This window comes from Salvia hispanica, chromosome 3 (assembly GCF_029641045.1).
Source record: "Salvia hispanica isolate PSC_SH4W2 chromosome 3, Shi_PSC_v1, whole genome shotgun sequence".
Lineage (NCBI taxonomy): Eukaryota > Viridiplantae > Streptophyta > Magnoliopsida > Lamiales > Lamiaceae > Salvia > Salvia hispanica.
Window position 1 is genome coordinate 4,265,111 of NC_142694.1, and position 18,101 is coordinate 4,283,211.

At 34.6% G+C, this 18,101-nt stretch overlaps 3 protein-coding genes across 7 annotated transcripts; 2 read left to right on the forward strand and 1 right to left on the reverse strand.

Annotated features, from left to right (window-relative positions):
* Nucleotides 1-3,207: 3,207 nt before the first annotated feature.
* LOC125216886 (uncharacterized) lies at nucleotides 3,208-6,538 on the forward strand. The gene is made up of 6 exons (XM_048118670.2): nucleotides 3,208-3,405; nucleotides 4,293-5,440; nucleotides 5,518-5,568; nucleotides 5,643-5,741; nucleotides 5,876-6,031; nucleotides 6,165-6,538. Exons 2-6 carry the CDS (start codon nucleotides 4,307-4,309, stop codon nucleotides 6,315-6,317), a joined length of 1,593 nt encoding a protein of 530 aa, XP_047974627.1. The 5' UTR covers nucleotides 3,208-3,405; nucleotides 4,293-4,306; the 3' UTR covers nucleotides 6,318-6,538.
* A 710-nt stretch (nucleotides 6,539-7,248) lies between these two features.
* On the forward strand, nucleotides 7,249-9,686 carry LOC125216793 (cytoplasmic 60S subunit biogenesis factor REI1 homolog 2-like). Its single transcript, XM_048118565.2, has 5 exons — nucleotides 7,249-7,462; nucleotides 7,988-8,572; nucleotides 8,661-8,830; nucleotides 8,931-9,146; nucleotides 9,255-9,686. The coding sequence occupies exons 1-5, from the start codon at nucleotides 7,358-7,360 to the stop codon at nucleotides 9,412-9,414; spliced, it is 1,236 nt and encodes a 411-aa protein (XP_047974522.1). The 5' UTR covers nucleotides 7,249-7,357; the 3' UTR covers nucleotides 9,415-9,686.
* Nucleotides 9,687-11,548: 1,862 nt separating this feature from the next.
* On the reverse strand, nucleotides 11,549-14,208 carry LOC125216704 (uncharacterized). Of its 5 annotated transcripts, none has more exons than XM_048118466.2 (4): nucleotides 14,150-14,208; nucleotides 12,402-13,294; nucleotides 12,074-12,111; nucleotides 11,549-11,853 (listed from the first exon to the last, which is right to left on the reverse strand). In XM_048118466.2, exons 2-3 carry the CDS (start codon nucleotides 13,280-13,282, stop codon nucleotides 12,075-12,077), a joined length of 918 nt encoding a protein of 305 aa, XP_047974423.1. In that variant the 5' UTR covers nucleotides 13,283-13,294; nucleotides 14,150-14,208; the 3' UTR covers nucleotides 11,549-11,853; nucleotide 12,074. The 5 variants fall into 5 exon arrangements, with proteins under 5 accessions (XP_047974423.1, XP_047974424.1, XP_047974425.1 ...); XM_048118467.2 differs by having other exon boundaries at nucleotides 12,402-13,311; nucleotides 14,150-14,186; XM_048118468.2 differs by lacking the exon at nucleotides 14,150-14,208 and adding an exon at nucleotides 13,940-14,143.
* Between the last annotated feature and the right edge of the window lie 3,893 nt (nucleotides 14,209-18,101).

The window sequence follows — 18,101 nt, forward strand, 5'->3', positions numbered from 1 at the left end:
CCATTAATGCATATTAATTCATACAGTATAGATTTGTTCAGCCGCAATCAATTTGTATGAATGTTGTCATAAATGATCAGCTATTCAATATATATGCTTTTATGCTTTAATTTTATTCTATGGAAGACACTAGAAAATGATATTTTCTTAATAAATTATTTACACAATTCATTAATTGGATATAAATAACGTTATGCCATGCATGATCTCACTCTCATACATTAATATTATTGGGTGAGGTGCTTATAGTTGGTTAGATATTGAAACACATCATTCAAATTTTGCGAGTTATGAATATAACCTAAATGAAATTTTGCATTATATATGTGTAAAGTTATATTTGTAGCCATTTTAAATTATAACTGGAAAGGAACTTTAAGTGATACCTCGCCAGTTGATGTTATTACGTTCATAATATAAAAAAGTAAAATAAAGATATATAAAAGACTTTGGTCTAGTGCACTGATATTCGTTTTAAAGTTTTGTTGTTGATGCTTATGTATCTAGTAAATACAACTTATAATAATTTTGTTAAATGAGACTTCAATTACTAGACAGGACACCAAAACATTACATTTGTAAAATGTATAAATTGAAAAGGACTAAAAATTTGACAATAAAACATTACATTTGTAAAATGTACTATATATATTGAAAAGGACTAAAAGCTTGACAATATTTTAATGTTTTTAAAACAAAAGTAATGCCACAATGAATTGGATTTTGAGAGCTCTCTAACCGTAAAATATATTCAATTAGCTTTTTATTCATGATTAATTATAATGATTAATATCATATGCTCAAATTTAAATTTTGCACCTAATTTTTAATGCATTTCCGCACCGAAGTTTTCATATTTTTGTTTATGTGAAATTATTTCAAAATTTTAATTCTTGAATAAATTTAGTTTAGATTCTAATGCACTGAAATTGTTATTGACATTTTTTATACAATTTTCATAAAAAACTAAGCTCATTTTTTTTATTTTCTCTATAACTTCAAATAAATGAATAAAATGGTAAACTGAGCTTATAATTTTTGTAAAAGTTGTATAATTAAAAATATCAATAACAAGTTTTAATATATTCAAATCAAAATAAATGTATAACTCTTTTCTTTTCAATAGAAAGTAGCAATGACGTTCCTAAAATGTTTAATTAAGATAAAGACATAGACAAAATTAAAAGTGAAACCCACCAAAACAAGATGCTAATCATGGACCCCTTTGGCCACGGGAAGTCGATGTACGATTTCAATAAATTAATCAAGAAATTAAATAAGTGGGGATTAATCATTCAAAGTATGTGATGCCCCAATAATACATACATTATCTAACACCTACTCGAGTTCCATCAATACAAAATGCCTAAATATACGACCCAAGAGAAGTAAGATGCGACACAACCAAATAAAATAAACACTTCCATCATTATAGAAATAGAACAAGAAAAATAAAGGAAGACAAAATTGAATGGGTTAGGAATTATCCAAGTGTTCACTTTGAGGTTAGTGGTGGGGTTCAATTAATCGGTGTAGTCCACAAGAAAAATAACCAAATTGTAGACATCATCCATAACTTGATACTATTATTCTTGTTTCTTTATTTATGACTTTCATTCAAAAGGTCCATCAATGTTTTAAGTTTTAACCCAATTTTGATAATGACCATAAATTATTCTAAATGATGATCAAACTATGATCATTTTACTTTTTAAAAAAAGAGAAAATAAAACCATAATTTATTATTTTGCCTTGCACGAAGCATAAATCTATTTATTATGTAAAACATCGAAATATAATTAAAAGCAAGTGTATTCTTTTGTAGTCAAGAAATAAATATAATGGATGATTTGTTATGCAAATTTTATTGAGGATTATTGCCAGCAAATATGAGCAAATGATTTGGAGTTTTAGGATTGGGGGATATGCGTATGTTATGTTGGGCTACATTAGGAAGGATATCCGATTCATATGAATATACAGCTTATATATTAGGTGTGGGTGGGTATATATATCTATTAAGGATTAGGCGCACAAACATTTATTTTTTTATTTTAGATAGTGTGAGAAAAAAATGTTAAATTCTAATCGGTCTCGCAATTTTGTCAAAAAAATATTATGAAATTTGAATATGTTCTTAATTATTTCAAGACATTTTTTTAGTGAAATCGTATTTAGTATACAATGAAAGAAGCACATGTGAAGGTCATCGGTGATGAATTGAACAATATTGTCTATCCATAAAAAACATCCTTTTGTTAAAGAAGATGAACCATATATAATAAGTACGCTATCGTAATTTTCCACTATGAAATAATCATGAACAAATGCAAGGTAGACTGATTTTAAAATTATGAAATGTGCTAGAATTTGACCAAAATTCATATAATACTCTTGTTACAATTTTCTCTATTTTCTATTTTACAGAGAGAAAACATAATTAATTTATTAATCTATTTTTATGCACTATTTTATAAATCACACATATAAAGAGCATATCATATTTGTTGGTATCTTACTACTTTTACTAAATTCGGTTCACTAAATGTAATTGAGATCACAATTTATAACTCAATCCTTTGCTCAATTTTTTTATGATTACGTATTGAATCCCATTTACGAAACTCTAGTCAAATTTCATAGTCATGAATCCGGGACAATCTCACGAATTCATGATAATATTCATGAATTTGAAATTCTCTAACAAAAATCTTAGTACTAATTTATTTTGGTAAATAGTACTGCTTCTTCAATATTGACATTTTCTTTTTAGTTTTTACCATTCAAGATATCCCTTTTTATATTTAGACTCTTCTTCACCTAACTTTTTTCTCTTTATTTATTCTACCTGACAAATTTTCACAAAATTTAGTACTACTACTACTACTATATATTTGCTGATTTTATTTATTAATTTTAATTATACAGAGTAATAGTCATGGTGCAGGCAGAAGTAAATTGTGGAAAGTAAAATATTTATTTGGTCAACCACACCCGCTGACAGCTTTGTACGACTCAGCAGCGGCCGAGTGGGGCCCAGCGTGGACGGTCCTCAATCTTTGACCGTCGAAAGAGGGAAGATATTGGACGGCCCAGATAGCGTCACGGGCGGCATTTCAGTAGCAATTTTGTTACTCCTAATATTATTTCATTTAACCTTTTCCTAATATTAATATTAATATTCCAAAAATTGTCATACATACGCACGCGCGCGTATCAATACTTCCATTTCCATCTTCATTATTAGAAGAAGACCTCTCTCTCTCTCTCTCCAACATAAGGCGAAGGCTCTTCTCGTATCTCGTAGTAGTTGAACCTTTCTTTCTTCGCTTTTGTTTGCAACACAAAGCAACGGGAGGTTGAGGTTGGGGAAGAGGCGAACGCAGGATTATTGTATTGATCCTCGTAAGTTTTTCTCCTTGTCGTTTTTTGGATTGAATTTTGTTCAAGTTTTGTTCCTTTTCGGAATCGTGATTGGATTGCGGAGGAAGCCTAGTTTGAGGAGGATTTTATGTGGATTTTACCATACCTGACTTTGTTGTTGTTTCTGTTTTCTATGGGAGAGATTTGAATATGCAGATTATTCGTTTTCCAGGAGAGAGTGTCGCAATCGATGCTTGAAACGTGTGTTATTTTATTATGTTTGACCAATATTAAGTGTTAAAGCAATCACATAAGATAAAGAGTACTAATACTTGAAAAATTGAAATAGGGAAACTGCACTTTGACTATATGAGTCTCTTATTCCTCCTCATTCTCTGGCATGCGTAATCCAATTCCGCTGAGCTCGTTTTATGGCAATCCTACACATTAGTTTGTTTTGTGATTGTTAATCGGGTAGGAAAAATAAGCTAATGAATTTTGTTGTGGAATATATTGCTTAAATGTTGTTGATCCCACTTTTGTAACTATGATGGATGATTGGTGCTGGCTAAGATTGTTTCCACACACTGGTACAATATTAATCAAATGTGACGAATAAATAGATTATAGTAGATTGTTTTCAGCTTATCTTCATGTAGTCTCTGTCTATTGAATCATATGATGTATTGCTTTATTAGCTGAATTGGATTTCGTTGCCATTTTTTGGTTTGCTTGACTGTTCTTACTATTGACAAGCCAGTGGTTTTTTTCCCTTAATAATGCTATCTTGTTTGTGTTCGATGAGGTCGGAAATATGTGATATGTTTGATCCATCTCATGATTCTATGGTGCTATTTCCTGTCCATTTAGATTAGTTGTGTTAATAAAGGTTTGTGGCTGAGAGAAAATGTTTATTTTTTTTCAAACAGAAATAGAAGTATTCATGGACAGAACCTCTGGTAAAAGAGGAGTGGGCGGGAGTGTGGCTCCAAGAAAAAGTTATAGTGGAACAGCTTTTAAAGAAGCAGCAGCTCAAGGGGATCAGAGTTCTCAATTTTGTAACCGAACTGGATGCAGCGGAAGAGTTAAGTTTGGCCAAAATGCTGGAACTGGAGTCTCAGATACTAGCAAATATTCCAAGTCTTCTTTTCGCTCTTCAAGTGGAAATGAAGTTACTGGGAAGACCAATGCAAAAAGGTCGTATCTTGATTCCAAGAGAAAAGTAACTCAAGTGACATCTGATCCATCAGAGACTAGCCTATCGACAGAGACAGAAACTCAAGAAATTGTGTCTACACGAAGTAGTCTACGTGGATATCAGCCTGAACCAATAGCCAAGTCTAAAGAGGTTAATATGACTGAGCCTGGGAGTTCTAGTGCATCAACTAGTGTTGGTTCTCAAAATATGTTTCGTAGCAAATCTAGATTGCGCAACCGAAGTAATTCACCAGCTTCATCTGTTCCGTCAACCTCTAGAAGCTCTGCACAAGGACCATTTAACAGGACCAATGGGAGCAGGTATGGTTTGCAGAATCTGAGATGCAATTCTATATCAGATGCTATACCACCTAGTTGTTCGCAACCAGAATCAGCATCTGTAAGAAAAAACTTTATTAAAAAGAGAAGTTCAGAAGGAGAAACCAGTTCGTCTTCTAGGGGGAGAAACAATACAGCCTCATCAAACGCAGATATGCATACTTCCCCAACAACCAGTGGTATCTCCGTCTCTGATTCAGCACATAGTGCTTCTGCTTCTGTAGAGGATAGCAGTGGGTCTAGTTCTACTTGGAACCGGAGATCAATGCATGTAAATGCTAGAATGAGGTTTTCCAGCCGACAAGAAGGAAGAAATGGCTCATCTGTTAGGGAACCTGCTGCGAGTTTCTCTAGAAATGATTATGAGACACCTTTTGATGTTGGTGATGGGAATACCTCTCAGCAGTTTTCAGTAAGCGGCTCAAGATCTCACCGTGATAATTCATCGTCAAGAACGTCTTTTGCTTCTGCTGAATCTGGATTGTCACATTTATTGAATCATGATGTATTGCACCGGTTTAACATGGATGGGATTGCTGAGGTATTTTCTTTTCTATGCACTAAGCTAGTTCAATATTCTAATCCCGTATGGTCTTAAAGCAATGTGCTTCTTTGCAGGTTTTAATGGCTCTTGAAAGAATCGAACAGGACGAAGACTGGACAGATGAGGTATTGTTATAATTATATTCCTAACAATATAAAACAAATTATTGTGCTTGGTAATCAACGCTTGTTATCTACAGCAAATACTCGCATTGGAGACCAGATTGTTCCTCAGCAGCCTCAACCTCTACGACCAACACAGGGACATGAGACTGGATATTGATAACATGTCGTATGAGGTTGGGCTTTCTTTCATTTTTATGATGTCTTATTTTAATGGATGGCAACCTTGTACAACGTGTCGCTTTTACTGCAGTCGTTATGTTATATATAATGTTATGTATGAAATCAAAGTGGTCCTCTTCTTTAACAGGAATTATTAGCTCTGGAAGAAAGGATGGGCACAGTGAGCACAGCTCTCTCAGAAGAAGCATTGTCAAAGTGCCTGACAAGAAGTGTATATGAAGCAACCACATCAAAAGTAGAATCCACGGAATCAGCTGATGACATCAAATGCAGTATTTGCCAGGTTAATCTTCTTTTTTATGAGATTTATCAGGAATCGTCTTCACTAAGGCGTTCTTTTCTCAGCATATTATACCTTGGTGATTTAATTCGATCATGTGGTTCAAGAGAATGATGAAGCTATGTATCTTTTGTAGGATGAGTATGTCCCTGGAGACGAGATTGGGACCTTGGTCGAATGCCAGCATGGATATCATGAAACGTGCATAAACCAGTGGTTGCAGGTGAAGAACTGGTGCCCCATCTGCAAGGCCTCAGCAGCACAATCACAACCGTCTCCATCGTTGTGAAAGTGCCTCGTTTATACATAGACGATAGAACCGATTGTGGATTGTCATCGCATGTTCATTGTTGTGAAAAATTTCCCTCACATATCAAGCACATTTTGTGATTTTGTTTATTCTTGTGGTTTTGATTTCCTTCATGTAAATATATCAGTTTGGCGAAAATGTTGACACTCCAGTGTAAACTGTGAGAACTGAATATGAAAATTTATTGGGATTTTATTTACCATGTAGAAGTGGCGCATGTGCACACGAGTGTCAAATCAATTCTTTGGCATAAAATTATATTACTAGGTCACATTCATATTAACATATGTAATACCTGAAAAATGGAATTGTAACTAAATTTGAGATTGTGTTGTAGTCTTGTAGATGAGGTAACACCATCCACAACCATATATTTTTGCCACATCTATATGCTCGACAGTCGACACTCATACCAAACTTAATTATTACTCCCTCCGTCCCAAATTAAGAGTAACTTTTTGCCATAAAAGTCCGTCCCAGTTTAAGAGTCACTTTTAGAATTTTCCATATTTGGTCATACAATTTTACCCCATTCTTCATCAAAATTACATAAAAATGCCATTATCTACATTAAAATAAATCAAAACAAAAATTAAAAGTCAAAAGGGACCCACCTTCAACCAACTCCACCATCTCACTTCCTTTATTACACACTCTACCATCTCACTTCATTTATTACACACTCCACTATCTCACTTCATTTATTACACACTTAAACTCTTTCTTAAAATTCGAGCCATAACAATAAGTGATTCCAAATGTGGGACGGAGGGAGTATTTTTTTTTTCATTTTTTTAATTATTATACATTTCATATTGATTTTTTCATTTTGTTATACGTAAATTTAAAATACTAAAAATAACATTACAATAAATATAAATAGGTCCCAATAAATTAGAAAGCGGCTGCAGCAGCAAACCCTTGCATTTTCGCTCGTAAAATATCTCAATTTGATATTCTATCAGAGCAATCGAATCACAGAAAAAAGGGGGAAAAAGAGAGGAGAGGAAGGAGAAGGGATGCCGGGACTAACGTGCAACGCTTGCAACAAAGAATTCGAAGACGATGCCGAACAAAAGCTCCATTACAAATCCGAGTGGCACCGTTACAATCTTAAACGCAAGGTATTCTATTTATCCAATCATTATTTTCTGGTTATCCAAATGTTGCCGTTAACTATGATAAGATGTTATTGCTTTTTGCCGCTTCTGGAATTGGAGTTTTCGTTATCTATCGCGTTTGTTTTTTGGTCCTTTTAATAATTTTATCTAGAGGTTAATAGTAGAATGTTAGTGTGTTTTTGGAACAATGTTTTCTGTATGTGTGGAATTGGTATTCGAAAGTGGCTATGAGACTCTGTTAGGATTAATAGAAATTATAGGAGGGTTTCTACCGAATTAGCTATGACTACGAGCCGAATCATGAAGTAATTTTGGTCAATCATTGAAGTTCTCATTTGGTATGGGAGTTTTCCTTTGCTTTGAAGCGGATTAATCTCATTTATCATACCCCTTTCTGTAATTGTGGACTTGAGAAGGCCTGTGTGTTGTGAATTTACTTAGGCTACTTTGTTCTGCCCGATTCGATCTTAATCTGCTGCTTGACATACCTATATGTAATTGACCGTGGTGTTCGTTATTGCTGTGAAGGTTGCTGGTGTACCAGGAGTGACTGAAACACTCTTTCATGCTAGGCAATCTGCACTTGCTGATGAGAAAAAGAAGCTAAATGAGACTCCCATGCTTTATCGCTGTGGCCTTTGTGAAAAGGCGTATAAAAGTTTAAAAGCTCTTGAACAACACTTGAAATCTAAGAGTCACTTACTGAGTGTTTCTGAATCAATATGCCCCACGGATGATGGGAGCTGTACAATCATCACACCTCTTACTCGCCGTACTCCAAAGGAACCTTTGCATCATGTGATGGAGGAAGATGAAGAAAGCGAGGAGAGTGACTGGGAAGAGGTGGATCCTAATGAAGATTTACTTGGTGAAGCCAGTGACTCGTTGAAACAATTACAAGTTAATGAGAGTGCTTCCAATGACGATATGGATGAAGATGGGGATGATGATGAGTTTCAAGATTTTGACCCATCGTGCTGCTTTATGTGTGATTTGGAGCATGCTACAATTGAGAAATGTATGGTACACATGCACAAGAAGCATGGGTTCTTCATTCCGGATATTGAGTATCTGAAGGATCCTAAAGGTCTTCTTACATATCTGGGACTCCAGGTAATAATTGTCTTCTCTATCAATTATGTTTCTTGGCATGGATAATTATGCCGGGACTTCAAAAATTGACCCATACTTACATCCCCAGGTTAAAAGAGATTTCATGTGTTTGTACTGCAATGAAAGGTGTCACCCTTTCAGTAGTTTGGAGGCAGTTCGGATGCATATGGAGGCAAAAAACCACTGCAAAGTGCACTATGGTGACGGAAGTGAAGACGAGGAAGCAGAGCTTGAAGATTTCTATGATTACAGCAGCAGGTATATGTTTCTGCATAGTAGTTTTTGCGGCTTCCTACTGGTTGTAACCCTAAACTTCTAGCTATTCTTATTTTCTAACTTCTAGTTTCTGGTTTTAAAGTTACGAGGGAACTGGTGGAAACCAACTGGTTGCTGCTGATGACATGGAGAATGCTATTGCACTTGGTAGTGGTGGCTCTGAGCTTGTCATCACCAGGCGCAATAGCGGTGCAACAACCACAAAAATGCTTGGATCTAGGGACTATTTGAGATACTATCGCCAGAAACATCGTCCCACAGCCTTACACAGTGAGATCACCACTGCATTAGCTTCTAGGTATGTCCATTAGAGCCCTTTCTACTCCATCTATAGCGATTTTGATATGTAAAAGAAAAGGAGATGCAAACTTCAATGTGGAACTTGATGCTATTAATATGGTTGCAGGTACAAGAGCATGGGCCTAGCAACTGTGCAGTCAAGAGAGCATGTAGTCCGGATGAAAGTACTGAAGGCGATGAACTCTACTGGTGTTGAGGCTATGCGCTCTAAAATGGGTATGAAGAGTAATGTCATTCGCAACCTCCCCAAGAACTGCACGTATTAGTCCCCGCGATGAGTTGCTGTTGTTACAGTAGCATTTCGTGTGGCAATATTCCCCCATCCTTCCCATTCTCAGCTAAAATTCGTTACCTGCAGTAAAAAATTTGCTGCATTGAGATTTGAGATGCCAAAATATTGTACGAGTATGTTCGGTTGGTGCTGTATACGACAATATGGCTCGATTGTGATGTCGTTTTCTGTTTGGGCCTGAATCTTAAATCATGTCAGGAATTTGGTGAAACATTGAGTTTTCTATAGACATGTAATCTTATACTAGTAGTAATGCCGTTCGCAACGCTATCTCTTAACCGTCTCTTAACCGTCTCATCTCTTCACTATTCATGGGCCCCACTGTACTTTTCAGCTCATCTCTTAACTAAGAGACAACACCTGCAACCCTCCATCTCTTATCCATCTCTTAACTATTCATTCAATTTCATTTTTTATTTTTAATTCCAACAAATTCCATTAATAAAAAACACACTTCATTATAAACAAAATAAAATTACAATTTAAAATACATAAAAAAATAAAAAAGACATAATTAAAAAACTAGAAATTACAAATTGCACACTTAAACTCAAATAAAAAAAAATGGAGGCAAAGGAGCAGAAGAAGGAGTTCTCTAGTGACGATCATCTAATGGTTGCCAAATTTTGCCCAAATGTGCTCCATTAGATCCTGCTGGAGTTAGGCGTGGGCGGTAGAATCACGTGTCCTTGCCCGAATAGACAACCGCTCTTGCAAAGACGGATGCACTCCCGTTCGAGGCGGACTACTTGCGGTTGAGCTTCCCGGGGTTTCAGGGTCGAACCAATTTCCCGCCTCAGGTCCTTCGTCGGCGACAATCATGTTGTGCAAGATTATGCACGTATACATGATGTCGACCATATTCTCTATAAACCACTGTCGAGCCGGGGCTTTGATAATGTTCCATCGAGCTTGGAGAACCCCGAACGCTCTCTCCACATCCTTGCGAGCAGACTCTTGCTTCTGCGCAAAAAGAGAATGCTTTTCGTCCGTAGGCCTGTTGAACGTCTTCACGAAGGTTGGCCACTTCGGATAGATGTCGTCGGCAAGATAGTACCCCATTTTATACTGGCGATTGTTAGCGACGAAGTTGATGGCCGACGCTTTACCATTCAGAACTTCAACGAAGAGGTCGGAGTTGTTGAGCACGTTGATGTCGTTGATGGCCGACGCTTTACCATTACAAGATAGTACCCCATTTTAACTATTTTTTTCTGTTTCTCTTATTTTATCAATTACTTATTAAAATTTGTGTCATCCTTTAATGATCTATTTATATTGGACGGAGAGAGTAGTACTTCCTCCGTTCCATAGTAGTTTAGTCATTTTGTCATTTTGTTACGTTCCACAGTAGTGTAGTAATTTTTTTTAGTAAAAGTCAACATATTTATTCTCACTTATTACTCTCTCTTACTTTATTATCTCTCTATTTTTTTATTTATTCTTCCTTTGCTTAACTTATTTAAGAGCACATACTTTCTTAAATTGCGTGTTGAAAAGAAACGCTCCGAGAAGTGCCACAAGTAAAAAATATGATAAGCAAGTAGTGCTTTGAGATGATGTGAAATGACGGTGTAGCCGTGTAGATGATTGCGATGACGAGACCATTTCAAGTTACTTTTGCGACGTAAACATGATGTGACATAATGCAATTGTACCTTACATTTGATTAGCATAATGCAATTTACTTAGTACTTGCAATAATTAATTGATACGAAATGTAAACACATTTGAGGAAGGTGGGATTCTTGAATCAAATTGATTCGAATAAATTAGGGAAGACTCAACCACGTGTAAAATAACAAACCCAAAAATTGATTCAAGATTTAAAAAAAAGAAAATGTCAAATGAGGAGAAAGGGACATTGGACCATCAGCCCCCACTGGTAATACAATATATGATTATATTAAAGCACAAAATCAAACATATTCCTTTTGTTGCCATATTCATATCGCCTTCATAAATTAAAGAGCATTTTCATCCTTGCACTCCACTGATTATCCAAGCATCTTTCATTCTTATTCCTTGCACTCAACTACTTAGCAAACATGATGACAAACACTATGAAGCACAATAAATATTCCTCATAAATCAACAAGGCATTATAATGAAATAAAATGAAATGATACATTTATGAACATTGTTTCCATTGACATACAAATTCCAGCAGTAGCTGAATTCAGACATACAGTCATCTAAGAAGCTAAGGGGGTATAATTAAACAATAATAAGAAAGCGGAGCGCGTTAAATTTCTAAAACCAGACACTCCTGCAATCCAAGTATGAGAAACAAGTGACCTAAGAGGAACATCACTGCCAATATGGTTTTGGCATCATCCACTGTTTGTCAACAGCCCGACAGAGATCTGTGAACTTTTCGATTTTTCCATTCCACACCTATGATGAATCTATTCTGTTGCATAATTACTAGAAGAGATCATCAAGAGTGCATAATAACAAATAGAGTACAATGCATGAACTACAGAATGAGGGTAGTTGTATGTCATTGCTAAGGAAATCATAGTAATAACTTCCAAGTTAAAGATAGGATCCCTAAGAAAGAGATACAACTCAGGTTCATCACATGGTCACATGGTAAATTGCAAGAGAATGAGGTAGGATTAAATGCTTACCCTAGTTGTCAAAGAAGCGGGAGCGACGCCTTCGAGAGCTGTGAGGAAAAAGATCCGGTCAATATGCAGAAAAGAGAGAAACTTACAAGCGATATAGATATTCTTAGTGCTCATTTATACACCTTGAATAGATATGACAATACCAAATTTGATTTGCCAAGAAACACATGGTGTGTTAACTCATAAACCAACAATTCATGTGGTAATAGAAATCCTAACAGATTTTACTTTCTTCCTTTTTAGGAAGGAGGCAAATCAATATTTTGGAAGAGCGCCAAGAATAATCAACCTTACAATATAAAGGAACATAAAGAACGTTAATGCTCACCTATGTTCTGCAACTCTTCGTCTGGATAATGCCCTTGCACTCATATATTCATCATCAGTCTCATCAGCTCTGTAATCTGCATATTCCGCAGACGACACAGAACCCTCATCAGAGTTTGAAGTATCAAAACTCAAACGGTGGTTTCCTCTTCTTGAATCACTGACTCTTGATCTTCTTCGGTTTCTAGATGCCCTAAAGTTATCAAAAACTTGATAGAGAATACAGGATGTCCACCAGTTTCCCTCATCCCCAGGGAAGTCATCATAATCATCTCCAGAGTGATCATCTCCATACTCGATAACATAATCACCCAAAACCACTCCACGTGGAACTTCTGAATGAATAGTACTTAATACATCTATGATCTCAGCGGACTGCTGGAAATTGTCCCAATCAAGCTGGCGTGCAGGATCTATTTTTGAAGGGCAAGCATGAGGATGTTCCACCTGGGCATGCTTTCGGAGCTCAGAATAAGTACCTGCAAATTGACAGTTTTCCTCTTCACAGCAACGTTTCTTCTCATCCAGACAATTACGAGCCTTATTGACCACTACCCATCCAGTGACTTCTCCTCTGCACAGGGGGCAGGCTGGTTTGCTCTCGGATTCTGTACACACACACTGTATATTTTCAGCAGTGCTTGGAGATTTGCCTTCTGGTGACATTCCATTTGCTTGTTTGAAGCGTTGCAGACAATTGGAATGCAAATGATCCGTGTCGCACACAAAGGAACGGCACCCTTTTTCATATGATGCACATTGGAGAAGAACAGCATTGTGAGGAAAGTCCAAGCATATGGGACACATGACATCGTCCCAGTTGGTATGCAACTGAATCTCCTCCAGCATAAGTGTATCCTGCTTTGAACTCTCTTCCACCATGAGTTCCGGAGACTGAAAAATTAAGTTCCCTTAAACAATGCATCAAGTACAAAAAGTAAAACATCTGTCATCTGCCTCAGTATATTCAATTCAGTCTACTTCGTGCCTGCTTTACAGTAGCTCTAACATTGTCACATGAAAACATCATCCACGAAGATATCAAAAGATTTCAACGATAATAATGCACACAATACGAACATCTATGAAACTCTTCGGCAGTTATACCATCACTTTTCCAAAAACGTGCAACACTAAACATCTCATTAGACTAAAACAACAGCAAACGTAAGAGTAACTCAGCCTCCAACAACCACTCACAAAACATATTCAATTACAAATGATCAAAGAAATTTTAAACCTATCATTATTTATACTAATTCCCCAAAATTTGACAGCATTGCAATTGTTTACTACATTTCCAATATCAAGATAAGAAAGTATCATCTTGAAATCAGAAATTACATAAAAAACTCATCAAATTAAAAATATATACACAATATTCCAAATTTTCTATTTTTCACATTGAACAAGGGCAACAAGATTATCAGCTGCTCGCTTCACTAAAACATCAAAATACGTCACTCACAAAATTCCTTTATCCCCTTCACACAAAACAGAGAATCAAGAAATTAAAAAAGGGGGAAAGAGGCTGAATACCGCAGAATAATAATACGTCACTCACAAAAATCCATACACAGTTGAAAGCAGCACTAAACCAATTGGCCAAATAATCAAACAAATCCGATTCAATTTTTTTCCAATACAGTCAAGCAACTAGGAAACATACTCCCCTAACGAATTCACAAAAAATCGGCGCGCTTGAACATGTGCAAGCATATAGTAGAGCAAGAGAGAGGAGAAAGAAACCTGGTCAATTAAAAGCTCTTGAAAAATTAGTGAAAATGGAAAGTAAGCTTGAATTGAGAAGATGGGTGGGCTTTGTTGAATATTGAGGGTGGGTGGAGGGCAGTTTCGTCATTCATCACCCGTTTACTTATTCAGGTCAAACACAGTGGTATATTTATTTTACCGTGTTTTTTGGGATAAAAATGAACATAATTAAATATACATAAATCATGAGGAATAATTACAAAATGCATTAATTGTTAATTAATACGTACTCCATATTATTTGGAAAATAATCTTATTTTTTCATTTGGATCTTTCATCAAAATTGGTGTTTATTTATTAATTTTAAATGTGGCGAATCTCTTCTTAGACGAATAATATTTGCAATCATTTTTCTCTATCTAGAGTACTTTACTGATTTTAAATTAAGACATCTATAATCTTAATCAGCCTCATTTTAGTTATAATTCATTTTTTAGATGTCACATCAATATATATGTTAAATGAAGGTCGTTTCATGAATTATGCTTCTAGGACAGCCATATCTATAGAGGCAAGAAAACTTATGGTAAAACATTTACCAAAGGGTCTGATTAAATTTTAGAATTTTTATTCCCTCCTTATTTTTGATGCACTTGATTTAAGTCCGCAGTTATTGTTAGGAGAAGGAAGTTGCATCAAAATGATTTATAAAAATAATTGGAAATTAATTGAACCAAACAAACTCGGATGAAACGGGAATACTCTCTTCGTCCCGCTATAAGTGACCTATATCTATATTTTGGGTTGTCCGTGGCATAATCTAAAAAATGAAATTTTTATACATATAAAATTCCTTCATTTTGTTTATTATTCACCTGCTTCATCTTTCTTTTTCGTAAGGAAAGAATATGATGGATATAGTCAAATGATAATTTTCTCATGTAATCAAGAAACATACTCCATATATTAAACATTATACTGGTGTGAAATCAGCCTAGTGGTAGCAGTTGACTTTCCCCCTCAAAAATGTACTTAAAAAATTTGACAAATAGGAGTATTATTTTTCTTTTTAGGTCAAGCTATGCCTATGGGGTTTTTTGTATTGTTCTTTGCATTTATTAGTATAAAAGAATTTATGTTCTCTGGTGTTTTAGACTTGACAACATTTATGTAAGTACTATTTGCCTTGTTGCTTTCTCTTAACACATGAATGTATCTGATGGAATGAATGTTGTGCTGAGACAGGGGACAATAGTTCTGCTGTTGGCTCTCACTCAATCACACTATTGCTTTCTATAAAGTATAGAAACTCCTCCTTTGTGATTTTGCCATTCATTGATACAAGTCCCATATTTATGGAGAGAAAGTGTTGATATTTCTCCTCCCTCTTATTGTTTCTAATTTGTTGCTAATATAGAATGGAGAAAACTTGTGTTTCAGTTTGACCCATTTTTCTTCTTATCTGGTCAGTTTGCCTGTTACTCAGATGAACTACTTTTTGGTATATGAAAGTCTTATGGAAGTTTTGTGTTTTGAGATAAGGAATCAAATTAAGTGTGGCATTGAGATGGGATGGATACCAACAAGCATACTTGAGTTTTATTGATGATGAGGATATGAGATAGGGAGAATAGCCAAAAATGTTTGTGGCTTGAGACTTACACTTGGGTCATGTGAATAAAGGATGCACACACTAATAATGCTACAAAAGAATTTGATCCTTGGCATATATTCCTCATGCCACCTAATTCAACTTAAATTACAATCTAACAATATCCCTGAGAATTTAGAGTTTGAAATAAGCAAAAAATAAACATATCAAAAAGCTCCCACATGCAGAGAGTTAATGTTAATTAAAGCTTATTGAGAGTGATCATAGCCATCTCATAAACTATGATCCATTTAATTATTAAACTAATGATTGATTTGTACACAAGATTTCAACTTTGAAGCTTTTCACTATTTAATTTGAGTATGATGGAATATTAAAATGATTGACATAAATGTTTATTAAGAATTTAAGATTAGAAGAACATGATTCCGATTCCCTGAGACAGACTCCAACTATTTATTCTTATGGACCGATGCTTTTTCTAGTGCTATATCTTTCATTTTCTTTTAATTTTAGCCCCTCAAAAAAAGAAAATAGTTATAAAATAAATAACATATATATGCTACCTAGTAATTGTCCAAAAATCTGACACGTCTCACAAACAAAAAGAAATCAATTGTTCATCCCATGAATAGTGCTACTTTTATAATTCCATTTCACAAAGTTTGGGTTTTAGGTACTTTGGAATAAGACATCCACTATTAAGAAATGTACTACATAAAATTAAATATACTGTTTTAGAAGATAATGCAATTGGAAAAAAAAAATCAAATACTCCTATATATGTTCAGTTTGGTGTTTGATCACTTGGTGTAATTAAATTAAACTTGGTTGATTTTTTTTTTTTTTAGAGTTTAGTCACATATAACGTACTCTACTCTAATTCCTTACTCATTTTGTATTCTGTTAGAAAATAGTGGTAACTTTTTCAATTTCTTATTTGATGAGGCAATTATATTTGATACAACTAAGTTCCATTTTCTCAAATAAAACTAATGTGTCCATTTTCCTTTCTACTTATCGTTAGGAATAATTGAACTCTCTTTGTTTAAGTATTCATAATCGAATTAGTCCTTACAAAACTCATGATTGTTTTAAAGAGGCAAAGTAGCTTGAAGCATAGATTAAAATTTCAATGTCAATTTCAATTTCATTAAGAATAATTGGACTATCTATCTTTACAAACTCATGATTGTTTGAAAGAGGTAAATTGGCCTGAAGCATAGATTCAGTTTCAGTTCCAATTTCAATTTAGATTCGATAGGGAATTGTAGTCAAACTATTCATATTACAATTGGAATGAAGTTGATTTACTTATCTTTCTTCATTAGTTTCAGAGTCCAAATATTCAGTGCTAATTTCATTCAACCCTCGAGTGGGATGATTACCACAAATATATATTCCTGTGTGTTTGAAATATATTTTTCAATCATTAATTGATGTGTAAAATAATACTCCTAATTATAAGCGAAAAAAAATAACTCACATCTTGATTTTAAAGATAAAATTCAAAATCATAATATAGTTGTCTTCCTTTAAATCATAATAACTCACATGGTCCGAAACGTGAACTATAATCGTGAATAGAAGCCATGAACCCCAAATAGAGAAGCCCTAAAATTCAGACGTCAATATGAATAATGATTAAAAAAAGGCCTAAAAGTGATTTAAATGATGGAAATGATATCATTTCAAGTGTACCTAGTCTCATGAGACAAAAAATGGTTATTTTTTTTATCAATAACTAATTTCTTGTAGTACTGAAACAATATTATGAGTAAAAAGTGATAAACATTCAAATGTTAGAGGATTGGAAACAAAAAGTGTTTTTTTGATAGTGAAGAAGGAAAAAAGGTAACAGCTTCACATGATTGCAATATGTATGTATGATGAAGGTAAGGTCCATGTGAAAGTTCATCAAAAAAGTACAATTGGATCAAAAAGGTCAAGCCCACACCTCTTCACATGAAGAGATTATGTCCTCAAACAAACAAATCATAATAAAACAAAATAATAGTACTTCAATTTCCATATATTATTTACTGAAAAATCTAACCCATCAAGTAGTGGGAGGTTGGCAAGGAAGAGTCGAGAAAAGCATGATTTTCTCAAAGAAATGTAGTGATCGATCATAATTGACAGCCACCATTACGTACCAAAATAAAATAAAGTAACTTACTATTACTATTTATTTTATAGAAAGGAAAAAAATACTACACATTATCAAAATTAAATATATAAATACTTTAACCCGATTTTCTGATTTTACAATTTTTGTATTAAAATTTGTGTCGTTCACTATAAAGACCATTTTTTGGTGAAAGTAAGGAGTAAAAATTTGTCTCAATCAATAGGGACAGTAAAAAAGAAAGGGAA

What these genes read in the sequence shown, in the direction of transcription:
- LOC125216886 (XM_048118670.2), top strand. Translation starts at nt 4,307, where the DNA reads ATGGACAGAACCTCTGGTAAAAGAGGAGTGGGCGGGAGTGTGGCTCCA. An exon ending in TTGATAACATGTCGTATGAG is followed by an intron (nt 5,742 to 5,875) that starts GTTGGGCTTTCT and finishes CTTCTTTAACAG; the next exon opens with GAATTATTAGCTCTGGAAGA. An exon ending in TCAAATGCAGTATTTGCCAG is followed by an intron (nt 6,032 to 6,164) that starts GTTAATCTTCTT and finishes TATCTTTTGTAG; the next exon opens with GATGAGTATGTCCCTGGAGA.
- LOC125216704 (XM_048118466.2), bottom strand. Translation starts at nt 13,282, where the DNA reads ATGGTGGAAGAGAGTTCAAAGCAGGATACACTTATGCTGGAGGAGATT. An exon ending in CGAAGAGTTGCAGAACATAG is followed by an intron (nt 12,112 to 12,401) that starts GTGAGCATTAAC and finishes TTTTCCTCACAG; the next exon opens with CTCTCGAAGGCGTCGCTCCC.
- LOC125216793 (XM_048118565.2), top strand. Translation starts at nt 7,358, where the DNA reads ATGCCGGGACTAACGTGCAACGCTTGCAACAAAGAATTCGAAGACGAT. An exon ending in GTTACAATCTTAAACGCAAG is followed by an intron (nt 7,463 to 7,987) that starts GTATTCTATTTA and finishes ATTGCTGTGAAG; the next exon opens with GTTGCTGGTGTACCAGGAGT. An exon ending in ACCACTGCATTAGCTTCTAG is followed by an intron (nt 9,147 to 9,254) that starts GTATGTCCATTA and finishes ATATGGTTGCAG; the next exon opens with GTACAAGAGCATGGGCCTAG.